Source organism: Hyperolius riggenbachi, chromosome 2 (genome assembly GCF_040937935.1).
Source record: "Hyperolius riggenbachi isolate aHypRig1 chromosome 2, aHypRig1.pri, whole genome shotgun sequence".
NCBI lineage: Eukaryota > Metazoa > Chordata > Amphibia > Anura > Hyperoliidae > Hyperolius > Hyperolius riggenbachi.
This window is the reverse complement of record NC_090647.1, coordinates 86493965-86519773: the sequence shown is the minus strand read 5'-3', so window position 1 is coordinate 86519773 and position 25809 is coordinate 86493965. Positions and strand designations below refer to the sequence as shown.

At 43.5% G+C, this 25809-nt stretch overlaps 1 protein-coding gene across 12 annotated transcripts in view; it reads right to left on the bottom strand.

Annotated features, from left to right (window-relative positions):
- Window positions 1-25809, bottom strand: part of MTUS2 (microtubule associated scaffold protein 2) — a 737980-nt gene that overhangs the window by 139525 nt on the left and 572646 nt on the right. For all 12 annotated transcript variants that reach the window (XM_068267019.1, XM_068267015.1, XM_068267020.1 and 9 more), the window contains one exon: window positions 18193-18282. In XM_068267019.1, the coding sequence (XP_068123120.1) occupies window positions 18193-18282 (90 nt within the window). The remainder of the gene's footprint in view (window positions 1-18192; window positions 18283-25809) is intronic.

Genomic DNA, 25809 nt, shown 5'->3' with positions numbered 1-25809 from the left:
AAATATATTAAAACCCAGAAATGAATAACCAACATAAAAAACAAAAAACAAACGCACTTAAAGATATAGGCACACCAATATTTTACAAAATAAACTTGTATATGTATAGGCAAATGACTCAAGCCGAACCTAGACATCACCAGATGGCAACATATATAAGTATGGGGGCGGAGAAATTTGAGTTGGGTTAACAAGTTAGTCACTAGAGCCAAATCTCACCTAGCATTCATGCCGAGGGGGGCCCTAGTCCCCAATTGGAAGATACAGAGGGCCTCTCTTTTACGGATCATAGCCAAAAGATCTCCCCCTCTTTTGGGGAGAAAAACCCTCTCAATGCCATGGAATCCAAAACTGGGCATGTTTCCCCCATGTTCCGAGCAAAAATGTTTCGCAACATTCGAAATACTATTTGTAAGCCAGCCGGCCCCCAAATAGTGTTCAGCAATACGGGCTTTTAGGGGCCTAGTAGTACATCCCACGTATTGCACGGAACAGATGTTGCAGGTAATCAAATAAATAAAGTTTTTTGTATTGCAATTAATAAAATGTTTGATGGGGAAAACATGTCCATTAGAAAGGGAAACAATAGTCTGGGTGTTCGAATGCATGGGACAATAGTGGCAGGAAGCCACTCCACATTTAAATGACCCCTTAAAGGTTAACCATGTCGAAAGTCCAGAAGGGGATTTAAACAGACTAGGCGATAAAAGGCTACCCAAAGTGGGTGCCCTCCTACTCGCAAAGCTAACTCCCCCTCGAAGAAATGGCTGTAAATCTCCATCACCCTCTAAAATAGGTAAGTACTTCCTCACAGTGTTAGTCACCTGACGGAACTCTACACTGTAAGTAGTGATGAAGACTGTTTTCTCCCTAGACTTCTTTCTGGACCCACCCAATCTGATTAGTTGTTCCCTGGGCATGGCACTGGCTTTGGCTTTTGCCTTGTCTATGGTCCATTTTGGATACCCCCTGGCCACAGTGAAGTGCCTCGTCAGCAGTAACATTGGCCTCAATTCACTAAGCTTATCTCCTGTCTTTAATAACATTTCTAGAGTTATCACCATGGTGACGAGGCATGTAGTATTCAGGAAACATTTTACCTCAGGCAAACCTAAAGTTAACTCTTCTCTCTTTAAGGTAAGGTGAGATCGCTAAAGTTAACTCTTCAATCCTTAAAATAACTACAGAATACTAAAGTTAAAGACAGGCTGTTAATTAACTGCATGTAAAAATAACTACAGAGGAGGTAACTTAAGGACTGAAGTGATAAGATAACTCTCTCACTGTTCAAACTTATCTCTACACCTTAAAAAAGGCAAGATCGATGTGTGGTGGTAAGTTTTCTATTGCCTTATTATCTCCAGCATGATCTTAGTAAATTGAGGCCATTTTGTCACCAATGATGAATGTAACGTGATTTAAATCATTTCTAAAATTATATTGTAAAAATAAGCAATTATATTCATTAAGTTACATTCAGTTAAGTTCTTCTTTAAAGATCCCCATATTCCAAAACCTCTAGATTTTATTGTCATTGTGCCTTTTCTGTAGCTTAACTTCAATTATGAAAAGAACACCGTATATAATTCAGTGTGGCCAAGCTGAAATGTGACACCCTATAGCTACAGGTAGTTGTTTTCTCTAGATACTGCAAATGTTGTCCCCCCCCCCCCCAAAAAAAAAGGCTGTGGACAAGGCAGTATTTTTATATTGCCTGACCCTAATTACTGCTTGAGCTGCTTCTGAATGTGGCAGGTCAGAACAATGCTCTTCTAGCACTACCTGAGATCTCATCTCATTGAGACCCCCTCCTGAGAAAGGCTGAGCTTTAGGAAAAGGCAGCTTTTCTGATAACCCCTGGACCACCAACATAGACCTCTATTCATAAAGCATCAGGGCCTTTTTCCACTAGCCTGCGATTTGCGATTTGCTTCTGATCGCAAATCGCAAGGCACATTAAACTAATGGAAACTGCATCAGCAATTTCCATTAGTGCGATCCGATTGCGATGCGATTTTGGTCAAATCGCAATCGTCGTCCTGCCGCGTTTTGTATGCGATTGAGCTGGACGATAATGAATATAGTAGCTCAATCGCAATCGCATGGTGGAAATTGAAACATGATTGCGATCGCGATTGGAATCGCGATCGCAATCGCGATCGCATTTGTGGAAAAGGGCCCTTACCGCATTTCCCGACCATTTAGCAAAGTGTCCATTCATAAAAGCTGTTTCCGCATGAAAAGCTACAAATCCTGAGCTGTGCAGGAAATTATCGCCTTGTGCAGTGATTATCACAACACATGTCACTGAAGGTTAATTCATAAAGATTAGAGCAAGCGGAATCAGCAAGGAGAACACCGACTGTTTAGAAAAGGAGATGAGCCAGTGATAACAGGCAAGATAACAGGCAAGCTAATGTGGACAGACCTCCCAGGCAGCAGCAGTGAGAGCAGAACAAAAACTGCATCCCAAAATATCAAAACTGTGTTTTTTAACCCCTTGGGTACCTGATTTCAGATATATTTGACATCAGAAAGCCTGCATGTGTAACATTTCTTGAAGTTCTTCTAAGCTGCAGCAATTAAATAGATTGTTTAGAAAGACTATTAGACAGATTCAGCACAGATTCAGGGCAAGGAGAGGCAATTAAAAAAAATGCACATGTAAAGGGATGCCGGGGCTGCCTCCTTTATACTAACTCTGTCTCTGCACAGAGAAAATGTATCAACTCAGCCAGTACCGCTAGTTTAGTGCAGGAATTCCCCGACCTATTATCGCAAGTGTAAACATTTTTATGAATTAGCACACAAAAGTCTAAAATACAGATGCGGTATTTTCCCTCCAAGATTTTTTTCCCGCAAATGTTTTATGAATAGAGCCCCTAGTTGGATAAAAGTGCAGCATTTAAGACTATGGGAGACAGTTTTCATGTAGGTGTCAATAGAGAGTTGGAGAAGGGAACACACCCTGGCGTATCTCCATGTATGCTGCTACAGTGAGGACAATCCCCCACATCTGGATTCACTACTTTTAAAAAGCTGGACAAAACTTGGAGCTAAAAAAATATACGTGGGAAGCCAGGCACTTGATGATGTTTAAAAGAAAATAGGGCAACCTCCAGATCCCTCTTACTACAGGGTCACTCTAACTTCAGTGTAGCTTTACTAAGGCTCCTCTTGCACAGACGGCAGAACTGTGTACTTGTCGGGCAGTTCAGCCTCCCAGCTGCTGACCATGATTGCCTTTTGGCTATAATTCCATGCAGCCGAATGGTTGTCTTTGTAACACCATGTGTATCATCATTTGGCGCTTGGTGATGGTTCCCGGCAGCAAAAAAATGACTTGTTGTGGCTGAGCATGGCCGTGTTCAGCGGAGCAGTGCTTTTCAGCGCTGCTAGCTTTGGGCGCAGCCAGCGCCGCCATAGACTGTAATGGGAATCAGTCTATAGCGGCGCTCAGTGAGGAAGGTCGGCTCCGTCAGAAGACGGAGCCGAAGTTGTTTAAAAAACACAATAATTCGGCCTCCAGCAATCGCTGGAAGCCGAATTATTTCATTCCCCCACTATCCATGTCGGCCTGGAGGGGGAATAGTAATTAAAACGCCCCGGACTTGTGCAGAAGCAGGACCAGCCATTTAACAGCTGGATCCTGCGCCCAAGTCTACCAGCGCCGTATTCAAATGTACGCGTGTTCAGATGTGTCTCTACAGGGTCACCTTTCCAATGCCTGTGCCAAGTGGTAGCAAGCACAGCAGCAGCTGACAGGTGGGGAATTTTATTACCTGAAGCCTCCGTGAAAAAGGGGCCTTACTGACTATTTAGTAGTTAGCTTTTAGTATTTTTTGTAGGCGACATGAGAAAATATTTCCTGTGAGAAATCCCAGGCGATAGCTTTTGTGCATTATGGACTAAATGATGGGACAATCTATTCTGATTACCAGTGTCGTAGGGATCACCATAGCAGCTGCTATGGGGCCCATAGCCAAGGGGGGCCCAGTGGCAATGGCGGGTCTGTGGCAGATGAGGTGCATGATTAAATGAGAAGAGTGGAGGAGAGAAGTTAACTCACCTCACTTATGGCTACATACATTTGGGGCTACTTAATACTGGAGACCCCTCTGAATACCCGTACTGAGAGGCTACATAATACTGGGGGTACCTCTGGCTAACTATAGTGGGTAGCATATCTGGCTACCTATACGGTATCTACCTGGGGCTACCTAATGCTGGATACACACGGTGCGTTCCCGCAGTCGATTTCCCGCTCTATTCACGGCCGCTCGATTATTTCCAACATGTCCGATTCGCGTTTCGATGGATTGTTAGGTCAATTCGGCATACTTTACATGAGAATCGACCTAACAATCATCGAAATGTGATCGGAAATGCTCGGAAATAATCAAGTGGCTTGGAATCGAGCAGGAAATCGAGTGAGGGAATGCACCGTGTGTATCCAGCATAGGATTGGAGGTTCCTCTGCACAGGCATCTCACCAACCAGGCAGGTATAAATTCTTGCCTAGAGCGGCAGGAGGAGGCAGGAGCGCAACTCCACTGAGTAGTGAGAGAAGAAATGCCTCTCAGCTCACTCAGGTATCAGTCAACACTGCAGCAGCAGCTAACAGCAGCGCCTGACTCGACTCATAACTGATTCACTGACTGATTCATTCAGTTCCTTCAGCTCAATGATTCAAAGTACCACAGTAATGAGTCAGTGAGAGAAGGCACTCGTCCCAGGTCACTCAGGGATCCGAGTACAGCATCAGCTCCTGAGTCCTGACTCTTCACTCTTAACTGATTCACTGATTCATTCAGTTCCTCTCTCTCTGCTACTGGTAACTGCATGGATGTAGAGACTGAGTCTAGCAGCCAGGCATGGACTGCCCCCCAGGCCGCCTTTTATTCAGTGATTTAGGGCTGGTCTGGTGTCTGGTGTATTCAGGTTTGTTGTTGTAAGGCAATGTAAAACACTAGGCTAGCTGATAAAAGTGCAATTAGAGGGCAGGCAAGCTGGTAAATATACACAGCATGGTGCAGAGGAGGGTCCCTGGGAAAATAATCTGTCTGGTCTCTCCCCATTGTTATAATGACTGCATGTGCAGATAAGGTGTTAAACAGGTTGAAAAGTTTTGACAGCCCCTATACTCCAGGAGACTGCTTTCTGACTTGTGTGAGAGACTGGCAGGGAAAGCAGTCCTATTAGCGGCAACTAGTCTCTGTGTAATGTGGGACTGCAATACAGATCAGCTCTCTGCTCCATCTCCTGCTATTCTCAGTCTCACTCCACTCCTCCTCTCTCTGGGCTAGTGCACAACAAAATCGCAATAGCAATCGCTAGCAATTTGCAAATGTGACTTGATAATTTGGGCTGAGGCTGCCATGATAATGGGCCTCAAGTCTATGTTTCCCCCCAGGCCAAAAGGTCCCAGTCCTCCCCTGGTAGCAGAATAGTGTGTGTGTATAGTGTATGTCTACTGTGTGCTGTGTGTGTGTGTGTGTGTGTGTGTGTGTGTGTGTGTGTATATGTGTGTGTGTATATGTGTGTGTGTGTGTGTGTGTGTGTGTATATGTGTATGTGTATGTGTATGTGTGTGTATGTGTGTGTGTGTGTGTGTGTGTGTGTGTGTGTGTGTGTGTGTGTGTGTGTGTAGTGTGCGTGTGTACTGTCTGTGTGTACTGTGTATAGTGTGTGTGTTGTGTGCGGTGTGTGTGTGTGTATAGTGTGTGTACTGTGTGCATGTGTGCATGTGTGCATGTGTGTGTGTGTGTGTGTGTGCGTGCGTGCGTGCGTGCGTGCGTGTGTGTGTGTGTGTGCATGCTGCAATAAGTATATTTCATGGTGAAACGCTCTGCTGCATTACAACTATTTTCTGGTGAACCCATGCCGCAATCATTGTATCTTTAGATTTTCTGGTGAAATGCTGCTGTATTATGATTTTCGGGGGTCTTGGGGGTGGGGTTCACCACAAGGGTGGTGTTCACCACGGGGGTGGGGGGTATGGGGCTGGGGGGCAATCACGGGGGGGGGGGGGGGCGCCACAGGATTTCTCGCCTGGAGTGACAAAATGGCTAGAGACGCCCCTCTGGCTAGCAATGCTGGAGGGATGCCTAATTCTGGGGGCATCTCTGGCTACCTAAAACATTTATTGAGGGAGGTGGGGGGGGGGGGCACAAAGTTGCCTACTAATTGTTTCATGGAGCCACAGCCAAAATTTTGCTATAGGGCTCCATAATTTTTAGCGTCACCTCTGTCGATTACTTTTTTTGTTTTGCTTGCTGAGGGCTGAAAATGTATTTTATTGATAAGGTTGAAGAATGATCTCTGAGAGAAACATGTAATGGCTCAGAATCTTTGAGCAGGGCCAGAAAACCCTGACAAATAATATTGCCTCAGAAGGCTTAACGGAGTAAAAGCTATAATTGTGAAAAATCATGTAGCAAATGTTCTTAAGTTTTCTCCCACAAAACATTGCTGTGTGGTGGGAATATTGTGCAATGAGCTGACCCAAATCTCGCACTCTACCATACCCCGAGGCTTTTTTCTTATACTGTTTTGACAGTTTCCCTTACATGACACTCAAGAAGTTTAACAAGGCAATGCAAAGAAAATGTCTCTGAACAGTTCACATGGCAGTACATAAAATGCTCCATACATGAGCTGCATATGGAGATTAGCCCAAAAACTAAATTTGATTTTGCTGTTTTTCAGAGACAGGCACTGGGCTGCCAACACCCAAAACATGAAATTTCAGCATGACTAGCTACAAGCCTGCAGTGGCGTAGCTAGAGATTATGGGGCCCGATAGAAAAACTTTAATCGGGCCCTCAGATTGAGGCACCACCTGCCCCTACCCTATAGATATGAGTTAATTGGTCAATTTACATTATCATGCAATCAAAACTGCACATAAAACAGAGTAGGGACACCAAGAGCCAAATATAGTGTAGTATGTACTGGTAGTTGAAATGAAGTATGCTACAGTAATAAGCTATACTCACAAAGCAGGGTTACCTCAAAGGCAACCACTGTATAGGCAGGTGGGGAGATTAGACCTGAGCTCACTCAGGATTAAGAAGTCGCTCTCTGTAGATGAGGAAAAAAAGTGGGTAACACACCTCCACCAGGGGTGGACTTGATTTAGCGTAGTATGAATACAGTGGCGCCAAAAGGATAAAAGTATCTAAAAAGTTTAAAACATGAGGCAGTGGTGGACTCACCTCCTCCAAGCAGACACAAAAATTGCCAATGTGTTTGTCAAATATAACAAGTTTATTTACATACTCCGGGGGACTTAGATACTTTTATCCTTTAGGCCCCTTGTCGAGATCTCCAATATGGCAGAATATTGATTTACCGATTAATTGAATTGTATATGATTAATTGAATTGTATATGATCAAATAAAAATAAACCTAATTTTTTTTCTTTCCTTAGGTACAAAAGATGAAGTTCATGAGATATATGATTTAGTATGATAATAATTATAACTGTTATTATAAGTGGCATGTAGTTACAATAATTGCAGCTAGAAATAGATATTTTATAACCATTTGATGCAAGTATTGCTTAAAAAAGAAAAAAGACTGGTTGGAACTGACAGAGATAGAAAAGCAAACTCTATTGTTAAGGTGCCCATACAGTTACCACTGTGATTTAATCGGCTGTGAAATCGTTGAGGCGCTGACCGAACGATCGATTTCCGTCCAAAATCAATCGTTCCCGTCGATTATCTGTGTACGTGTCACATTCTCCTTTGTCAATGACCACGGCATCTCATTGATTGATGTTCCCATGTGCTCCCATACACTGATCTCCGGGCTAACGGGCAGCGACAAGAACGCGCACAGGTGCATGCCTGGGAGCAAGTGGGAGTGCCCATAGCGGCGCGGGGGGGGGGGGGGGCATATATATGCACCCCTGTGCAGGAACTGAAGATCTGCAGGGTGTAGATATACTGCCGCAGATGGCTTTAGTAGTTGAAACCGCCAGCAAGCAATAAAATACACAAAATAATTTTAATAGTACTTTTTCATCAACTTTTGGGTACCTTTCCAATTGTAAAATTCTGAAAAGTTATTTTAAAAGAAAAAAATTCTCTTCCAGGACATAACTCAGGAGAAAACGTTAATTGCATATGGGCCAAAGAAAGTTCCTTTTTCAGACTTTGGTGCAAAATGACCAGACCTGACTGGCGAAGTCCAGAAGAAAACTTTCCTGCAAGAAGAGAAAGTTCAGCGGCACTGCTCCATGTCCCCCAACCCATCACCTCATTTCTCCCCCTCCACTAGGATAAATGGCACTGTCTGCACTGTCCACAACCTTTCATCTCCCACTCTGCAGTCATTGTTTGTGGTGAATGAACTTTACACAATGATTCTGTGCTAAGATTGAGAATGAGTTTTTCTAGCATGTGAAGAGACTTAACGCTTGTCTCTAATATCAGCCTGCACTGAGTCTTGGCTTGATGATGTCATCAGGCTGGGACCGGATACATGCTGACACAGGAGGTAATACAAGCGAGTGGAGGAGAGAGCTCAATGCTGCAGGAACCAGCAGGGGTTAGATACTTACTGAGCCAAGCTTCTAGCTTGCTAAGGATCTCTACGTGGGGGGAGAGGTGAACAAACAGATGCCAAGTTATTACACCTTGTTTATTCAACCACTTGCTGCCTGTGATGATGAGCACAGGCACATGCTAGGACATACTGTACTCTGACAATAATGTCAGAGACACCCGATCTGCTGCATGCTTGTTCAGGGTCTATGGCTAGTATTATGCTGGGAATACATCATGAGATTTTTTGGCAGATAGATGGTTCGATAGATAATTTCCGACAGGTCCTCATTTTTGATTGTTTTTCTGATCAATTGCTCATAGAAGTGAATGGAAATCTATTAGAAAAACCATTGAAAAATCGATCGGACAGTAAATCTGCAAAAAAATCTCATATTCCCTGCATTAGAGGCAGAGGATCAGCAGGAAAGCCAGGAAACTGGTATTGTTTAAAAAGAAATAAATATGGCAACCTCCATATCCCTCTTGCTACATTTGCCCTTTAACTGCTCTTCGACCACCTCACATCAATTGTCGACTGCAGAGTTGCTCCCCCAGGACCGCCTAACATCAATTGGTATCAAGTCATGGGGGCAAAGATTAGCATGGGACACACGCGCATGTGCGATCTTCCCTGCCGAGTCACGGAGCGGAGCTCCATGATCAGCCTGCCAGCTAGCAAGCACGGCTGGTAGGCTGTTAAAAAAAAGGCCAATGGCTTTCTTCTTTTGTACAGCACTGCAATCTAGCGCAGCACTGTACTGGGGACAGACTTTTCACTTAGCTGTCCCCGCAAGTGGCTCACAATCTGATCCCTCTCATCGGCTGATGCCTATGAAAGGCGATCATGAAGATTGGATCTTGGGGGGAGGGGGGGGGGGCATTATATACACTCATTCAGTGTTAAAGTATTGGTCCATTAATGCAATAATTCCATAAAATTATTGCTTATTAGACACTCATTTATGAACTAATTACATGAATGGACCCACTCTGTAACACTCACTGAGCTTGTGCAATGATTTGTCATTTTTTAACAAACCAATGTTTCATTCTCTCATTTTTAATTGAGAAGATGAGCATAATATGTACCTTTAGTGCTTTTACAATAACTTATAGTGGGTCTCCCAGCAGCATATGTATTTTATTTTACCGTATTATCCAGGCTCGGATTTATATCACAGGAACCTATAGGCACAGATGTCCTGGCACCCTAGACTTCCCCCTCCATGCATCTACACACTATCAACAACCGCACCGCAAGTGTGCTGGCTGGTCCAGCTGTCACTCCTCCCTTAGTTCTCTTGCCCATCATAGGAAGCTACAGATGCCCCTTAGTATTAGGTATCCAGAGCTATCCTGACTGAAGGGAGAACTGGTCAGTGGAATGCCGAGACCTGGGTGAGTAACCTCTCATTTATACTCTGCTTGGGAGCCTGCATAGGTAAAGCAGCTGGGAGGCACTCAGGGAGGGGAGTGAGCCGCCTTTCAATCATCAGGCACCTGTAGGCACGTGCCTACAGTGCCTTGTGGTAGAACCCGCCCTGGTATTATCAGTGTTCATATAAACTTTTTTTTTCCTTAAAGTGACACTGAAGTGAAAAAAAACCTTATGATATAATGAACTATATGTGTAGCACGGATTATTAATAAAACATTAGTAGCAAAGAAAAGAGATAATGACCTTTTCAAATTTCCTCTGCAGGAAAACCATAAATAAACAAGAAACAATGAGAGACAGTTGAGATAAGAGCTTCAAAAGACAGTGCTGTCCACACTTTTTTTTGGTGGGAGAACTCAGTGAAACTCTTTTGCATAGATAACAACTGAAGTTTCCTAACTCCTCCTGTACTGGAAACAATATGAGACTCATATCTGTGCTACTCATGTTCTATTTCTTAGCTGTACTACACATACAAATCATTATATCATAAGTTTTTTTTCATTATAGATTCCCTTTAAAACCCCTATCGTAACTCTCTCCCACTGTAGTAGATGGAAATCTTTCCAGACTCCATTTTTGGAGAGTGTTCTAGAGTGTTCATACTGTATTAAGCATAGTTCATATTGGATTTAACCAGAGGTAAAAATGGGGTAACTTTCGCTATCACTAAATGGCTTATGAGTGATACATTATTCCTCCATATATGGCTTTATTACATATCTACACATCTCTTCATTCCTAAATATCATCGCAAAACCAAATTGTATTTATTAAAACAACATTAACCTCCCTGGTGGTAAGCCCGACCTACGCTCGGGCTAGCCGCCGGAGAGGATCACATGGCCCCCGGAGGATTTTTTAAAATAAAATTTGATGTAAATGCTTAAGCTAGCACTTCGCTAGCTAAATATGCCCTTCGCTCTCCCCCGATCCCCGCCGTTATACGTACCCCTCAGGGATCCCGAGATGGCGCAGCCTCCCAATCAGCTCCAGGCTTCGCTATGGGGAGGATCGGGACTGCGCATGACTTCATGTCCGATCGTCGCCATAGCGACCACTGAAGCTAAATAGTGAAGCTGCGGCTCTTGCGGGATTGCGGACGGATAAATATTGCCAGCAGCGATCGGGGGGATCAGAGGGGTGCCGGGGGACTTGGGGGGCATATTTAGCTAGCGAAGTGCTAGCTTAAAGAGACACTGAAGCGAGAATAAATCTCGCTTCAGAGCTCATAGTTAGCAGGGGCATGTGTGCCCCTGCTAAACTGCCGCTATCGCGCCGCTAAACGGGGGTCCCTTCACCCCCAAACCCGCCCCTGCAAACGTTAGTCGTGGAATTGGTCGCTCCTGGAGGCAGGGCTAACGACTGCAGCCCTGCCTCCAGTCACGTCTATCAGCGGCGCATCGCCGCCTCTCCTCCGCCCCTCTCAGTGAAGGAAGACTGAGAGGGGCGGGGGAGAGGCGGAGATACGTGCTGACAGACGCGCGTGGGGCAGGGCTGCGGCGGTTAGCCCTGCCCCAACCAGGAAGAGATCCCCCGCTGCACGGAGGGGATTTGGGGGTGAAGGGACCCCCGTTAAGCTGCGGGATAGCGGCGTTTTAGCAGGGGCACACATGCCCCTGCTATCTATGAGGTCTGAAGCGAGATTTATTCTCGCTTCAGACTCTCTTTAAGCATTTAAATCAAATTTTATTTAAAAAAATGCTCCCGCAGACGCAGCCTCTAAAACTGCATATCGCCAGGATGGTTAAAACATTTGGAGGCAAAACTGTGGAGGATATTGTCTAGTTCTCCATCTGTTTGTACAACAAAGAAGACACCTCCTGTTTTCAATTAGTTATACAATCATAAGTCATCACCTCACAACAGTGTAGGCTGACTAGCACCGGACAAGTGTGGGGAAATAATGTCATATTTCTTCTGTTATGAAGTTTCCAGCAATAAAGTACCTAAAACATGAGAATGACAAGTAATCATGTCCTCTAATTTCCTGCCACCTTATAAAAAGGAAAAAACAAAGCAGTATTAAAAAAGGATAACAGTGAAAAGTACTCTCTGTTTTAAAGGAAACCTAAGATGAAATTTACTAAAGCATTTATACTTACCTGGGGCTTCCTTCCTTCAGCCCCCTTTAGGTCATTGTAACGATTGGTGTCAGCAAGCACGGATTTTCTGATTATTGGTGATCTGCAGAATCACCAATAATGCAAGTATAGCGAGACACGGAACAATCGGATGCAGGAAGGTGCTTGATGCAATAGAGTATCTCTATAGGGCACAGAAATACAACCTCCAGCAAGCTGGAACAGCAGACAACAATGATATACAGTGTAAATTCACAAGTTTGTGGAAAAGTCCACCACACAGTAATTCCTCAGAGGTGTGGTTACCTCTGAATGGGAACCCCGTGTGTGAGATCCTCCAAAGGACGCAGTGGAGGAGTCTCGGCCTCTAGCAGAGATGGTTTGCTAGTGGCGGTCGTCTCAAAGAGGCAAGCCTCTGATAGAACCCTACAGTGGTAGACGTTCCACTGAAGGGAGAAAGGTCAGACAAAATGAGGTTCGGCAACAGATCAGGCGGCAACAGTACAGAAACGTGAGACTAGAGAATAGTCGGAAACCAAGCCAATAGTCGATAACGGTACGGGCTGGCGAAGTACAGAATCAGGAAACAGAAGAGTAGTCAAGACAGGCACAGAATCATACACGATAAATCAAGACAGTTTAATATGTGTATATATTGGCGATAAACCAATATATAACACAATATCAAATACAAGGCTGACTAGGTGTGACAAGAGCCGGGGTCCTGCCGGATTATCGCACGGGAACAGACTAGGTCTGAGTGCTGACACAGGGTATCGCAAACACAGACGAAGTGTGGCTGAAAAGCACTTCCTTATATACTGCCTGGGAGAGAAGTCTCCACCCCAGGCAGCAACCAATCATAGCAGGCTAAAACGTCAGCTGACCTCCAGGTCAGCTGACACGCTTTCTAGGAGCATAAAGGTTTGTCTGGCGTGCGCGCGCACCCCCTAGAGGCAAGATGGCAGAGCCCTGGTGAGCAGCATGCTGGTAAGTTTGGCGCAGAGCGCTCGGAAGGTTTCACGCAGCGGATGCAGATGAATTTCCGCATCCCGCGTTGGAAAGTCCGCTTGCCGGACTGGATGCGACCATTTTTCCGCAATCCATCCGGCGTTGCAGATTTTTCGTTACAGTCATTGTCTCCCTCGTTATCCTCCCAGGCCGCTCCTATCATCTGCTGGCTGCCCCGCCTCTTCCTCATGTCACCGCTTTGTGTTTCTTTATACTAAATCACTAATTACAAGCCCTAATATACCTCATGACATACATATTTAAAAGGTTGAGTTCCTAATGTAACTATTTATTGTTGTTTTTTTAAATGGCGTCACTTTTTTTTCCACAAATGGTTTATTTTGGTAACTGTGGGCGACGTGGGTGGGTGGGGGGGGGGTAAGGGGTTATTAACTAATGGGAGCTTGTTATTTATTTTATTTTTGATCACTAGATGTCCCCACACTTTATTTCTGTGTTCTGTGAACAGTACACTGGAAGTGTTGTGTATGTGTGATCTTTCACTACAGGCACTTTGATAGGCTTGAGCTAATACTCAACCACAATACTAGCTCTTCAATGGTGCTATGCTGGTAATGATCTTCTATATCTACTTTGAATAGGGGTAATCACTAGCAAACTGTTCCCCTCCTCTGCTTACACCTCTCATGCTGTGGATGCCCTTGGCAGGTTTTGTTGTGCCATATGAATTGTTATATGTAGAATGCTTGGCGGGGCAAAGTAAAACTTGCACTGGGGCCCACAGCTCCTTAGCTACACCACTGAATTAGTGGGACACATTTAGTTTTGCTCTATGAGTCACAGCAGCGATGGCCAATCTGAAAGACTTAAAACCTGTGTGACGGACAAGTCCTCTTTCTATCTCATTTTATTATGGTCAACAACTTTGAACTGGTAAGAATCTGTTTCTGCATAATGTTAGAATAACTTCTAATGTCTATCACTACTTTGTGGAGTCTGAATGACAGAGAGGGACGTGTCTCAGTGTGTAATGTATCGTCACTAGTCAGGTAGAAGAGCACCTCTGCTCTGTGGCGGATTCCATCAGTGGCACATCTGCTCACAGCCTGTGTGTTGGAGGGTAGAATTCATTATGTTAAGCATCATACTAAAATTGTCTTTGTAAATCTTTAATGGGGAACCTTCACTGTGGATAAATCTCAGATTGTGGCTGCCTTGTCCTGTCAGCTGGTGACACAGTTTGGCTGCTAAAGGCCATTTAAGGCTATCCTAGTAATTTGAAATTAACAGTGTCTGTACGGTATAAAATAAAAGAAAACTTAATGAAAACATTATAAGGGCCAACCTCCAGGCACAAGTATTGCCCTTACCCTGTGTAAGCACTGAGTGGCAGTGGTAAAGCGTTTTTTTTTTATGTATTCATTTATTTATGGATAACCTCCTTTATTAGTCAAATAAATTACATTACATTTAAATGGAAAGAATGTAGTCTCCAGTATATGGCATTTTCCAGGGCTGTTTCTCAGCATAGGCCACATAAGGAAAGTGTGTAGGTTACTCCCTAGTGGTAATGGCACAAATGACGAACTTTACAATACAGCTTCTGTCGTCTGGATACTAAGGGGACTAAGCAAAAGTATTCCATTGAAGACAGCAGAGACTTGCGATCCATGCACCTGAGGGAAGGGGTGAGGGGGGAGGAGCCCAGGGACAGGGGTTCCCATATATATTACTGAGGGGAGAACTCCTGCACTTTCTCTGTTGACTTTTTCTTTTTCTTTGATTACACTCTGGATCGTGATTGCCTTCCCTCATCCTGACTTCTACCCTGGCTGACCCTCGCAACTTGACTATCACCTCAATGTTTACTCCCACCCCACCCCTGGCTCACCTTTCTATTCTGACCACCTACTCAGGTCTGACTACCTCCCCCCTTTATCTTGAATTAACTCCCCCACCCTGGCTGATCCCTGGAAAGCCGTGGATTTTTTCCCTGGGTTTTTGGGGGGGATTAATTGAGTGTTTAGCCGCAGGGATGCGGCGTTACAGGTAGGGCATTCATGCTTAACAAGATTGTAAAGTAAAAACAGTGTTTTGGGGAGGCTTCAGAGTCTCTTTAACATCAAGAACACTAAAGTCATGTCATCTGCTTCAATGAACAATCTACAAATAGAGAAAAAGGTGTAACACATTTAATCTTCCTGGGATCAAAGATATCTGCAGATGGTGATTGCAGCCATGAGATTAAGAGACGCTTGTTACCTGGGAGGAAAACTGTGGCAAATTTGGACAAGATACTAAAGGATAGAGATGTCACCTTACAAACAAAGATCAGGATAGTTAGAGCCATGGTTTTCCCAGTAGTAACATATGTATTCTCAGGGTTTACTTTATTTTCAAACACACTTAGTGAATGGCAGTTGCTCCGTCCAACTGCTAAATAAAAGGTGAAGCAAGCAGGGAGGCTTGCCAGCATTTTTGTATAAATCCTTTTCAGGAAGTCTCTTAACCACTTCCTGTCCCATGACGTGAAAATAAGTCTCTGCACTCCCCTCCTTACAACATCCTAGATAACACTGTTTATTTATCTCTGAGCTGACAACAATGCTACACAGTTGTAAAGGAATGACAGCAAACCCCTCTCTTCCTCCCAGGAAATTCAATGGCAGGATTAATGTCGTAAACAAGTGTAAAACAAACATTCCAGGAACAGACAGATGTAACAAGAGAGTAGGGTATATACAATGTGCTAATACATATTAAAACAAATGAACTGTTTAAATAAACAGGAGAGATAGATGAATAAAATGTGTGAGTTTAATGTACAATACAAGCTATTTACATTAAAGCTAAAATGTATGATAAATTGTGTATTTTTTCACTTTTTCCCTTATTTTCTTTGTAAAATACATAGAAAATAAAGTAATTACTAAAAATAAATATAAAACCCTAATATAGATAATTTAATTGTGGTAATTATTTATAAAATTATTGCAAGTAATCAGAGCTGAGCGGGACTGTGAAAATGACCAGGGTATGGAGGTGGTTAATAAAGAATAAAGGCCATACTGAGAATCCCTAATTTAAGAGATGGACTAGCTCAAAACCTGTCGGTAATGTCAGATTCCCACTACTTACTGTAAGTGACAGCAACATAGGAGAAAAGTAATTTATGGCTCATTTTACTCTGGAAGAAATGTACTTCTTATTTGTATGTGTTTACATGTATGTTAAATTTTACATTTTTTCGCGATAGTGGCCCTTTAACGGTGTAGGCTAAGTCAAACTAAACGTTTCATAAATGCCTGGAAAACAGCATCTAGGATTTGCAAGCTGGCTGTTAGGCAGCGGTAACACAAGATTCCCAGGCATTTTCCCACAGTAAGAAAACACACATAATGCTTCCCTGTGGTGATGTGCAGGGAAGTGGGGGTAATGTGCATTTCCTTGCTGCGGGACAAACATGTCTGCTGTTTTTTTTCCCCGCGCACCATGTGGGATTCCCTATTGCCGACAGTCAGCTGCTGTCAGCTGGCTGTTGGCCAAAGTGTGCCAACATTAGAGAATTGTCTCTGGGAAAATCGCAGCCGTTTTGGGCTCCAGTGTGACCTCTGCCAAGTGACTAAGAGGCAGCTAAGTTTAGCTGCTCTTGCACCAGCACTCTTTATACTTCACTATGGAAAATCCTGCTGCAACCCGTACATGTATATCATTGACAGCAGTTGCTGCAACCTAGACTAAGTAGTGTTTCTATAACTTATTACTAATTGGATTTATATAGCACCACATATTACGTAGCGCTGTACAATAAATACAGTTACAGACAATGATAGTAGGGGTGGCAGAGAACACAATACAGGTAAAAAGAAATCCAGGAAACAGGTCGCTGCAACCACTGCACATTCTGTGATCGGGAGCAGAACACCAAAGGGACAGGAAAATGTAGAAGATAAGAATTCCGCTGCACCGATCTCAGGATAAAAGTCTAACTGTTAGCTATGACTAAGGAGCCATAAGTTCCGATACGCGTGAGCTGTATTGCTGTTTGTCCACAATTGCCTCAATACAAATTGGACTTTTATCCTGAGATCGGTGCAGCGGAATTCTTATCTACTTCACAGGTAAAACGCAATAAGATACACAATTCCAGATCCTACCCTGGAGTAGTAGTCCCAATAATACAAGTGCACAGTGGCGTGACTACAATTCTTGGGGCCCCCAAGCAAAACTTTAATGCCCCCCCCAATGATCACACACCTTCCCTTGCATTCCCTTGGTGCCCTTCATGGCCTGGGGGCCCATCTCACAGGGGTCATCATGATCGTCACACCCATAACAAGTGTATTCACAAAAACACCTGATGTGAAATATAGTCCCCTGTATTGGAGAAAGGGAAGGTTAGTAGTTAGGCCCCCCACAGCTCTGGGCCCCCCTACAATCACAGGGACTGCTCCACTCTAGTTATGCCCCTACAAGCTCACATTATTCTGAGGGTAGAGTGCACAAGGGGGGAGTGCCCTGCCAAAGGCTTACAATGAAAGGTAGAGGGTGGTGATATGATACTGCCCTCAACTGGGCCATCCGATAACTACTTATATGTGTGTATACTGCTCCTAAGGCAGGTGATCTGCAAACTTGGCTCTCCAGCTGTTAAGGAACTATAAGTCCCACAATGCATTTGCCTTTATGAATCATGACTGTGGCTGTCAGACTTCTGCAATGCATTGTGGGACTTGTAGTTCATTAACAGCTGGAGAGCCAAGTTTGCAGATCACTAAGGGAAGGAGATTTTAGAGCACAGTGGAATAACGCGATTTATTGCAACCAAAAATGTCATTGTGAACTTAGCCTTACATGATACAATACAGAAAAAGTGTGTCCCCCATATTGAATAAATTGTGTAATTGTTGTTTTTGTCTGCCGTGCTGCTTTACTTTTGAAGCATGAATGCATTTCATGGCTGAATTCACCTGAATGCATGCTTAACTGGTACATTTAATTTTGACATTTCTATTCTTTACTGTACAGCTTAGTTAGAAAAATTAGATTTCACAGGCAATTTAGCTTTGTGCATTGCCGTTTACTGTAACCCCATCATAGATCAACCCTACAAACACTGTAGCATTGTGAAAGGTTTAGTACCTGGTGAATGAGGCTTGGTGACTTGCTTTTTTGGTGATGAAATCGGTGGCTTGATCACTTCGTGATCTTTCTGCGTTTCCTTTTTTAATCCTGTAAAGAAAAGAAGATACAGATTGTTTTGTAGTGAATTAGCAGAACAAATGTGCACTAAATATCTAGTCCCATCATCTAAATATCAGCAAATGTGGTATATCTGCACAGTGCACTGGTGGGGGTGTTTTGACACCCTGGAGAAAAAGAGGACACAGGAGACAAAAGGACGGGAGGCCAATAGTGCAGTATGTCTGTCTTGATAGAGTCAATGAATGGAGTGTAATACTACACAGAAGCAGGTTGCAGAAGGCAACCGACCACAGGAAGCAGGTGGAGAAAATGGACCTGACTCTACACAGGGTGACCCAACAGAATCAGAATCAGAATCAGAATCTTTATTTCGCCAAGTGCGACAAAAGTCGTACCCGGAATTGGTTGTGGTTCACATGGCATTGGCAATAGAACAAAGACATGGCATTGGCAATAGAACAAAGACAAAATTTACACTTAAAAGACAGAATTTACTCTAAGACGAACACAATAAAAACAGTCAAATGACAGGCAGGCATTACACTAGAGGATAATCGATGGTTACGCAGGAATGGGCTCCCGTGTACCCTATCCTAGAGTCTTTGAGCTGAGTGGGGCGAGAGTGCCCCTCGAGTGGCAGGAGTTCAGCAGGAGGGCTGCTTGAGGAAAAAAGGTGTCCCTTCGCCTGTTGGTTTTTGGGCGTATGGTTCTGAAGCGGCGGCCCGATGGAAGGAGCTTAAAGAAATGGAAGCCTGGGTGGGAGGGGTCCAGGGAAATCTTGTCAGCCCTTTTCTTTAATCTAGCGGTATAGAGGAGGTCTAGAGGTGGCAGAGGAGAGCCGATGACCCTTTCTGCTGATCTGATGACTCTTTGAAGTTTATACTTATCCCTGGCAGTCGCTCCTGCATACCACACAATAATGGCTGAGCAAAGGGTGGCTTCAATAGTGGCAGTGTAGAAACTGGATAGCAGCTTCTGAGGCATACCAAATTTTTTCAGTTGGCGTAGGAAGAACAGTCTCTGCTGGGCCTTCTTCTGGATTTTGGAGGTGTTCTGCCCCCACCTTAGGTCACTAGTCAATGTTGTTCCAAGGAACCTAACACTAGATACCCTGGACACTTCAGTCTCGTTTATGAGGACTGGTTGTGGCGTGGGTGGGCGTCTCCTGAAGTCCAAGATCAGTTCCACTGTTTTGGCTGCATTTAGAACAAGACCTGGGTGTGGCTGTTCTCCTTAGTAAAAGTGACAGGTCATCACTATGGTGGAGACCATATGTGATCTGTCTAGACCCCTCCAATGGGATACGTTGGGGGTAATTGAGCACAATTTTGGGAAAAGAGTGCAGTACGAATAAAATTGGATTAACCACTTGCCGACCGCACGCTTATACCGTGCGTCGGCAAAGTGGCAGCTGCAGGACCAGCGACGCAGTACTGCGTCGCCAGCTGCAGGCTGATTAATCAGGAAGCAGCCGCTCGCGCGAGCGGCTGCTTCCTGTCAAATCACGGCGGGGGGCTCCGTGAATAGCCTGCGGGCCGCCGATGGCGGCTCGCAGGCTAAATGTAAACACAAGCGGAAATAATCTGCTTTGTTTACATTGTACGGCGCTGCTGCGAAGCAGCGCCGTAAGGCAGATCGGCGATCCCCGGCCAATCAGCGGCCGGGGATCGCCGCCATGTGACAGGGGACGTCCCGTCACTGGCTGCACAGGACGGATAGCGTCCTGTGCAGCCTCGATCGCCGGGGGGGCCAGGTAGGAGAGGGAGGGGGAGGATTTCGCCGCGGAGGGGGGCTTTGAGGTGCCCCCCCGCATCACCCAGGCAGGCAGGAGAGATCAGACCCCCCCTGCACATCATCCCCATAGGGGGGAAAAAAGGGGGGCAATCTGATCTCTCTGCCTGCAACCTGATCTGTGCTGGGGGCTGCACAGCCCACCCAGCACAGATCACTCAAAACAGCGCTGGTCCTTAAGGGGGGGTAAAGGGTGGGTCATCAAGTGGTTAAAAAACAATAAAATGTAGATCTCTTCATTGAGGTAAGCCACCTCACTTTTTTTCATTTTATTGGTTTTTAATCCAATGTTATTCATACTTGGGCGATTTTTTTCCCAAAATTATATCTGCATAGCACTGCCCTCTTGCAACACAGATACCTTCTAAAACAAATAACGGATTTACAGATACATGTTTAAAGAGGAACATTGGTGAATGCAATTTAATGAATACAATTTTTTATAATTGACATTATTCATTTATAAACGATTTAGTCAATGTTTGTCCAATCTTTGCTCTCCCTGATTTACATTCTTAAATTTATCACAGGTGGCAACATCTTTACTGCTGGCAGGTGCATCACTGTGGAATGTGTGTTTGTTGTGCAATCCGAAGTGTGCAGAAACAACACCTGTTCTCCCAGAGTTCCCTTGAGCAGAAGGCTGCATGATTAAACAGTCTAAACATTACTGAGAGGGTGGGGTTACATGCCAATATAGTGCAATGTGTACATAAATGAAGTGTTGTGTTGTTTAAACCAAGATAACTAATGTAGAAATTGGTATCCTAAATAGTAGTATTGCATTCTACTATATGTCTTCATGTTCAGTAAGCCAGCACCTATTCAGTAGGAGACCTTGGGCAAGACTCCCTAACACCGCTACTGCTCATAGAGCGCATCCTAGTGGCGCCAGCTCTGGCCCTTTGAGTTTGCCAGGAGAAAAGTGAAATATGAAGGTTGTGTGTCTGATCTTGTTGTTACGGTGCCTCACACTGAATCAGGAGAGGAGAAGCGACTCCAGTCATCCAACCAGAATTTACTTTATTTACTCAGCAGTGTTATCTGTATTTGTACCGGTAGGCAGAGCACCAATCATATGACAGAACAATTGAATAGGACTAGTAAAAGCAATCTCTGTATATGCAGTTCAGTTTGGGACAACAATTTACAAACTTAAAGAGGAACTCCAGCCTAAACAAACATACTGTCATTAAGTTATATTAGTTATGTTAATTAAAATGGATAGGTAATATAATCTCTTACCCACCCCGTTTTAAAAGAACAGGCAAATGTTTGATTTCATGATGGCAGCCATCTTTTTGGTTGAAAGGAGGTGACAGGGAGCATGAGACACAGTTCCAACTGTCCTGTGTGCTGATCACCCCTCCCAGTTGCTAGGCAACGTGAATAACAACATAGGAAATCCCATCATACTTTGCACAGCATCGGGGAAAAACCGCCCGGGCAGATTTCTTTGATGGGGCGAAACTTAGCTTCTCTGCAGCTAAAAATGATGCTTTGGTAAGAAAAACAAAGTTCTGATGCTGTGAAACTGTTAAAGAAACACTAAGCCTTTTCAGTTCTGCAGAGTAGATTTTTAGTCTGGAGGTTCACTTTAAGGTGACCATATATCTAACGATTTTGCCATAGGATCAATCATTCAATGCTATCATTTTATTGAATCGAGAGAGAATCGAGTGTGTTCCAGAATTCCCAATCCATGAAAAGTGGCTGATATGTCAAATCGACCAGCTTAGTCGATCAAGCAGAATGCAAGATATCGGTCAATCGCACAGGAATTGTCTACTGTTTATGTATTATTCGATCAACTCTGAATCGATTTATACATTGAGAGCCTGGAGACTCAACATCGGTCAGATCGATTAGTGAAGGTGAATGGCATAGGCTGGTGCTTGTAGTGTGTGGGTCACTAGTTGATCGATTTTCAATCAACCATACTGAAGTGCATTACCCAATAAAGTTGATCTCTGTCGATGGAATCAGAACTGCAAGATGTATAGCTACCTTTACTTTGAGATAGTTAACCCAAAAAATGTAAATATATGTTAACCATCTAACATTTGACATTGGAAAAGGTTAAGATTTAAGTAAATGTTAATACAAGAAAACAATATAGCAATGTCTCTCCTTCCCAGGGGCGTATCTGAGTAATACAGAGCCTATGACAAACACTGAAATTGCGCCCCCACCCCTGGTCGGAGCCCCTTTTACCTCTAAAAACTGCTTTTCTCTCGTGTACACGTGTTATGGTTGCCTGTGATTTTTGGCTTGGGATATTGCTGAAGTTACTTTTTTGAAAATATCTCTTATTTCCTCTCTGTCCTCTGTCACTAAGCCAAGTGAGGCCTACACACATAAATTAAGTAGCCTTGTTCTCCAAATAACAGAATTGATCTGAGTTCTGAGTTACAGGGATGCATGAGGTGTAGCACAGGGGCAGACATTGCGCCCATGGTGCTGTGGCACCCATGGCATGAGCCATGCCTGTACCCCTCTAGATACGCCTCTGCTCCCTCCTCCTCAAATAAATCCATATCCTTTCACTTTAGCTATTACCAGGTTACTCCACAAGTATGGATATGTCTCTCCACCAATATTGCTGTCAGGGATGGTCAATGAGATGCAAAAAATGTCAAAAACATTTTTTTCCAAGGATATTGCCTTAGGCCTGGAACTTACTAGAGCGTTTTTTGAGCATTTAGGGAGCACTTTGAATTGCTAGTGATTTCCCTAAACACACTGCCAATGTAAATAGATGGGACAGATTCCACTAGAGCGATTGTGATTAACCTATTTTGGTTCCTGGACGTAGTTTCTACGTCCAGGAACCATGCGCGCTACTGCGCGCCACCGCGGCCGATCGCGCGCGTGCACGCGCACTCCCGGCCGCGGATTCGGTAGCCAGGGAATCAATGTATCGGTCTACGGTGACCGATCATTGATTCCTCTCCCCCGCTGAAAAAGCGACAGCTTCTCTCGGAAGCTGCGCCTTTTCTGGCCGTTCCCTCTGCGATGAGTCACTCTAAGCGTGTGTTATGCTTAGAGTGACGTCATGTAAACAAACTCATGGCCGCCATCTTGTGGCCAAAAAGTAATACTACACCTGTAAAAAAAAAATTTTTTAAATTAACACACATTTACATTATCAATCTATTGTTTACCTCCCACCCTCCCAAAACTACCCAAATAAAATGTTTACAATAAAAAAAAAAAACCATTACAATAATAAAAAAAAACCATGTAAATATTTACCTAAGGGTCTAAACTTTTTAAATATCAATGTAAAGATGAAATATTTCTATATTTTTTTTATTTTAAACTTGTAAATAGTGATAGATGCAAAATGGAAAAAATGCACCTTTATTTCCAAATAAAATATTGTCGCCATACATTGTGATAGGGACATAATTTTAATAGTGTTATAACCGGGACATATGGGCAAATACAATACGTGAGTTTTAATTATGGAGGCATGTATTATTTTAAAACTATAATGGCTGAAAACTGAGAAATAATGAATTTTTTCCGTTTTTTCTTATTCTTCCTGTTAAAATGCATTTACAGTAAAGTGGCTCTTAGCAAAATGTACCACCCACAGAAAGCCTAATTGGTGGCGGAAAAAACAAGATATAGATCAGTGCATTGTGATAAGTAGTGATAAAGTTATAGGCTAATGAATGGGAGGTGAACATTTCTCACGTGAAAACGACGGAACCTGAATGGGTTAAGGAAAACACAATCACAGGTCATGCAGCATTTTGGGAGCGTTTCCATTGTAATGAATTGATTAAGAAAGTAATAGGACTGATTCCGGCACTCGACTGCAAGGACATTTATTGAAGCACAGATAAGTTACAACAGGTAAAAAACGCCACCTGTGTCGACAGCTGTTTCACATGTCACCATTCCTCCTCAGGACACCCAGGCTTCATTAGAATTCATTGTAATGAAATGTAGAGCAGCAGGGAAATCACTCCCAAAATCGCTTGCAAAATGCTATCACAAATTGCTGGCTATTTATTGCTTTGTGCTTTCTAGTGGGTTCCAGGCATCAGATGGTTTTCCTCATTCAAATTCTGGTTCCATATGGTATTTGTTAATCAATATACCACTTTGTTCTTGCAATAGCAGAGACTTGTTTTCCTGCTAAAAAAACAGGCGGTATACAAAAAAAAAAAAAAAAATTTGAAATATTTGTGTGTAACATTCCATATGTTCCAAAAAAAGAAAAAAAATGTTTAACTTTTTTTTGTCCTAAATCCAGTAAATACAAAATGTGTAAACATTATAATAAAAAATATAAATTAAAATTGAACCAAAACGTTTCTTTGTTTTCAGCAGAATAACCAGCAGAGTCTTGCTTTAGGCATCCTTTAAAAAGTACCAGGACAGATATAGCCCCTAAAAGTCCCAGATCTTCTCCTGGAGCCCGCTGAGCCTCGATGTTCCCAGAAAATCGCAGAACTCGTGCTACAATTACGGCTACCATAAAAATAATTCAGTTTATATTACAAAATCAAAAGCACCCTAAATGTAGCAAAAATGGGATTATGCTCTCCCATAATGAGGCACCCCTGCAGAGGCGGCGCTAATATATTCTTTCAGATCTGTTCTTTCTGATACATTATACAAATCAGGGAAGCAAGTGGTAAAAAAAAAAATCAAAGCTTCAGGAGCTACAGAATCCTTTTGCCTTGAAACGGCTTGAATTGTACTTGCCATTTTAAAGAGCATCCTAGAGGAAGAAAGGCTATTTTTTATATAGATACCATCATTCCAAGCTCATGTTACTATACATAGCTTATGGAGGAAATCTGCTATAGCAAGCAAAAGATGTGTTCAACACAATATGTAATATTTGCTCATCCAGCTGAAATAAGCTGCCAGGTTTCCACTGAATGGTAAAACATAGTGGGGTTTAAAGTCTTAAAAATATATTAAAAATGAATTTAAAGTGACACTGAAGATGAAAAAAGCTAATAATAAATTGTATGTGTAGTACGGATAATTACTAGAACATTAGTAGCAAAGAAAAGAGTCTCATTTTATTTTCAGTTTTATAGCGTTTTTTTTTATAACATTGCACCATTCTGTCATATTTGCAGTTTACAAACTACACTCTGTATTTTAAACTATGAAACCGAGCAGAGCAAATGACTCTCTGAACTTCCCTGCAGTTAGGGCCCATTCTCACCTGAGCGGGAATCGAGCGATTCCCGTTCACGGCAAACCGCTATCGGTTCTGCAAGAACCGCTACACAATGTGAGTGGCAGTGTTCTCACTGCCGCGGTTGCGGTTAGCGATAACTGCAACCGTGCTGCATGCAGCGGTTTGCTGGCGACGAGCGTTCCACGATTTGCGATCGTGATTAGCGTGCATAGCATCGCTCCAAAACCGCCGCAGTGTCCAGTGATTTTTCCACGCTAATCGCGGGAAAATTACTCCCGCAAAATGCCGGCGGTAATCGCCGACATTCTGCGATTTTAAGTGTGAACGGGCCCTAAGGGCTGGTTCACATTGGGCGTTTTACCGCGAGCGCGTTTGCGTCTGCGATTCAGCAGCCCAAATCTTGTGATTTGCCGCTATTTGCACTTGTGATTCACTTTCAATAGAACAAGAATCACAGCGTGATCGCCCCCAAAACACTGCATGATGGCAATCGCAAACACGGCAGTGTGAATATATCCATAGGGATACATCAGGAGCAGCGCTCTGCTGATCACCGGCGATCAGCAAAGTGGTAAAAAAGCACCCAGTGT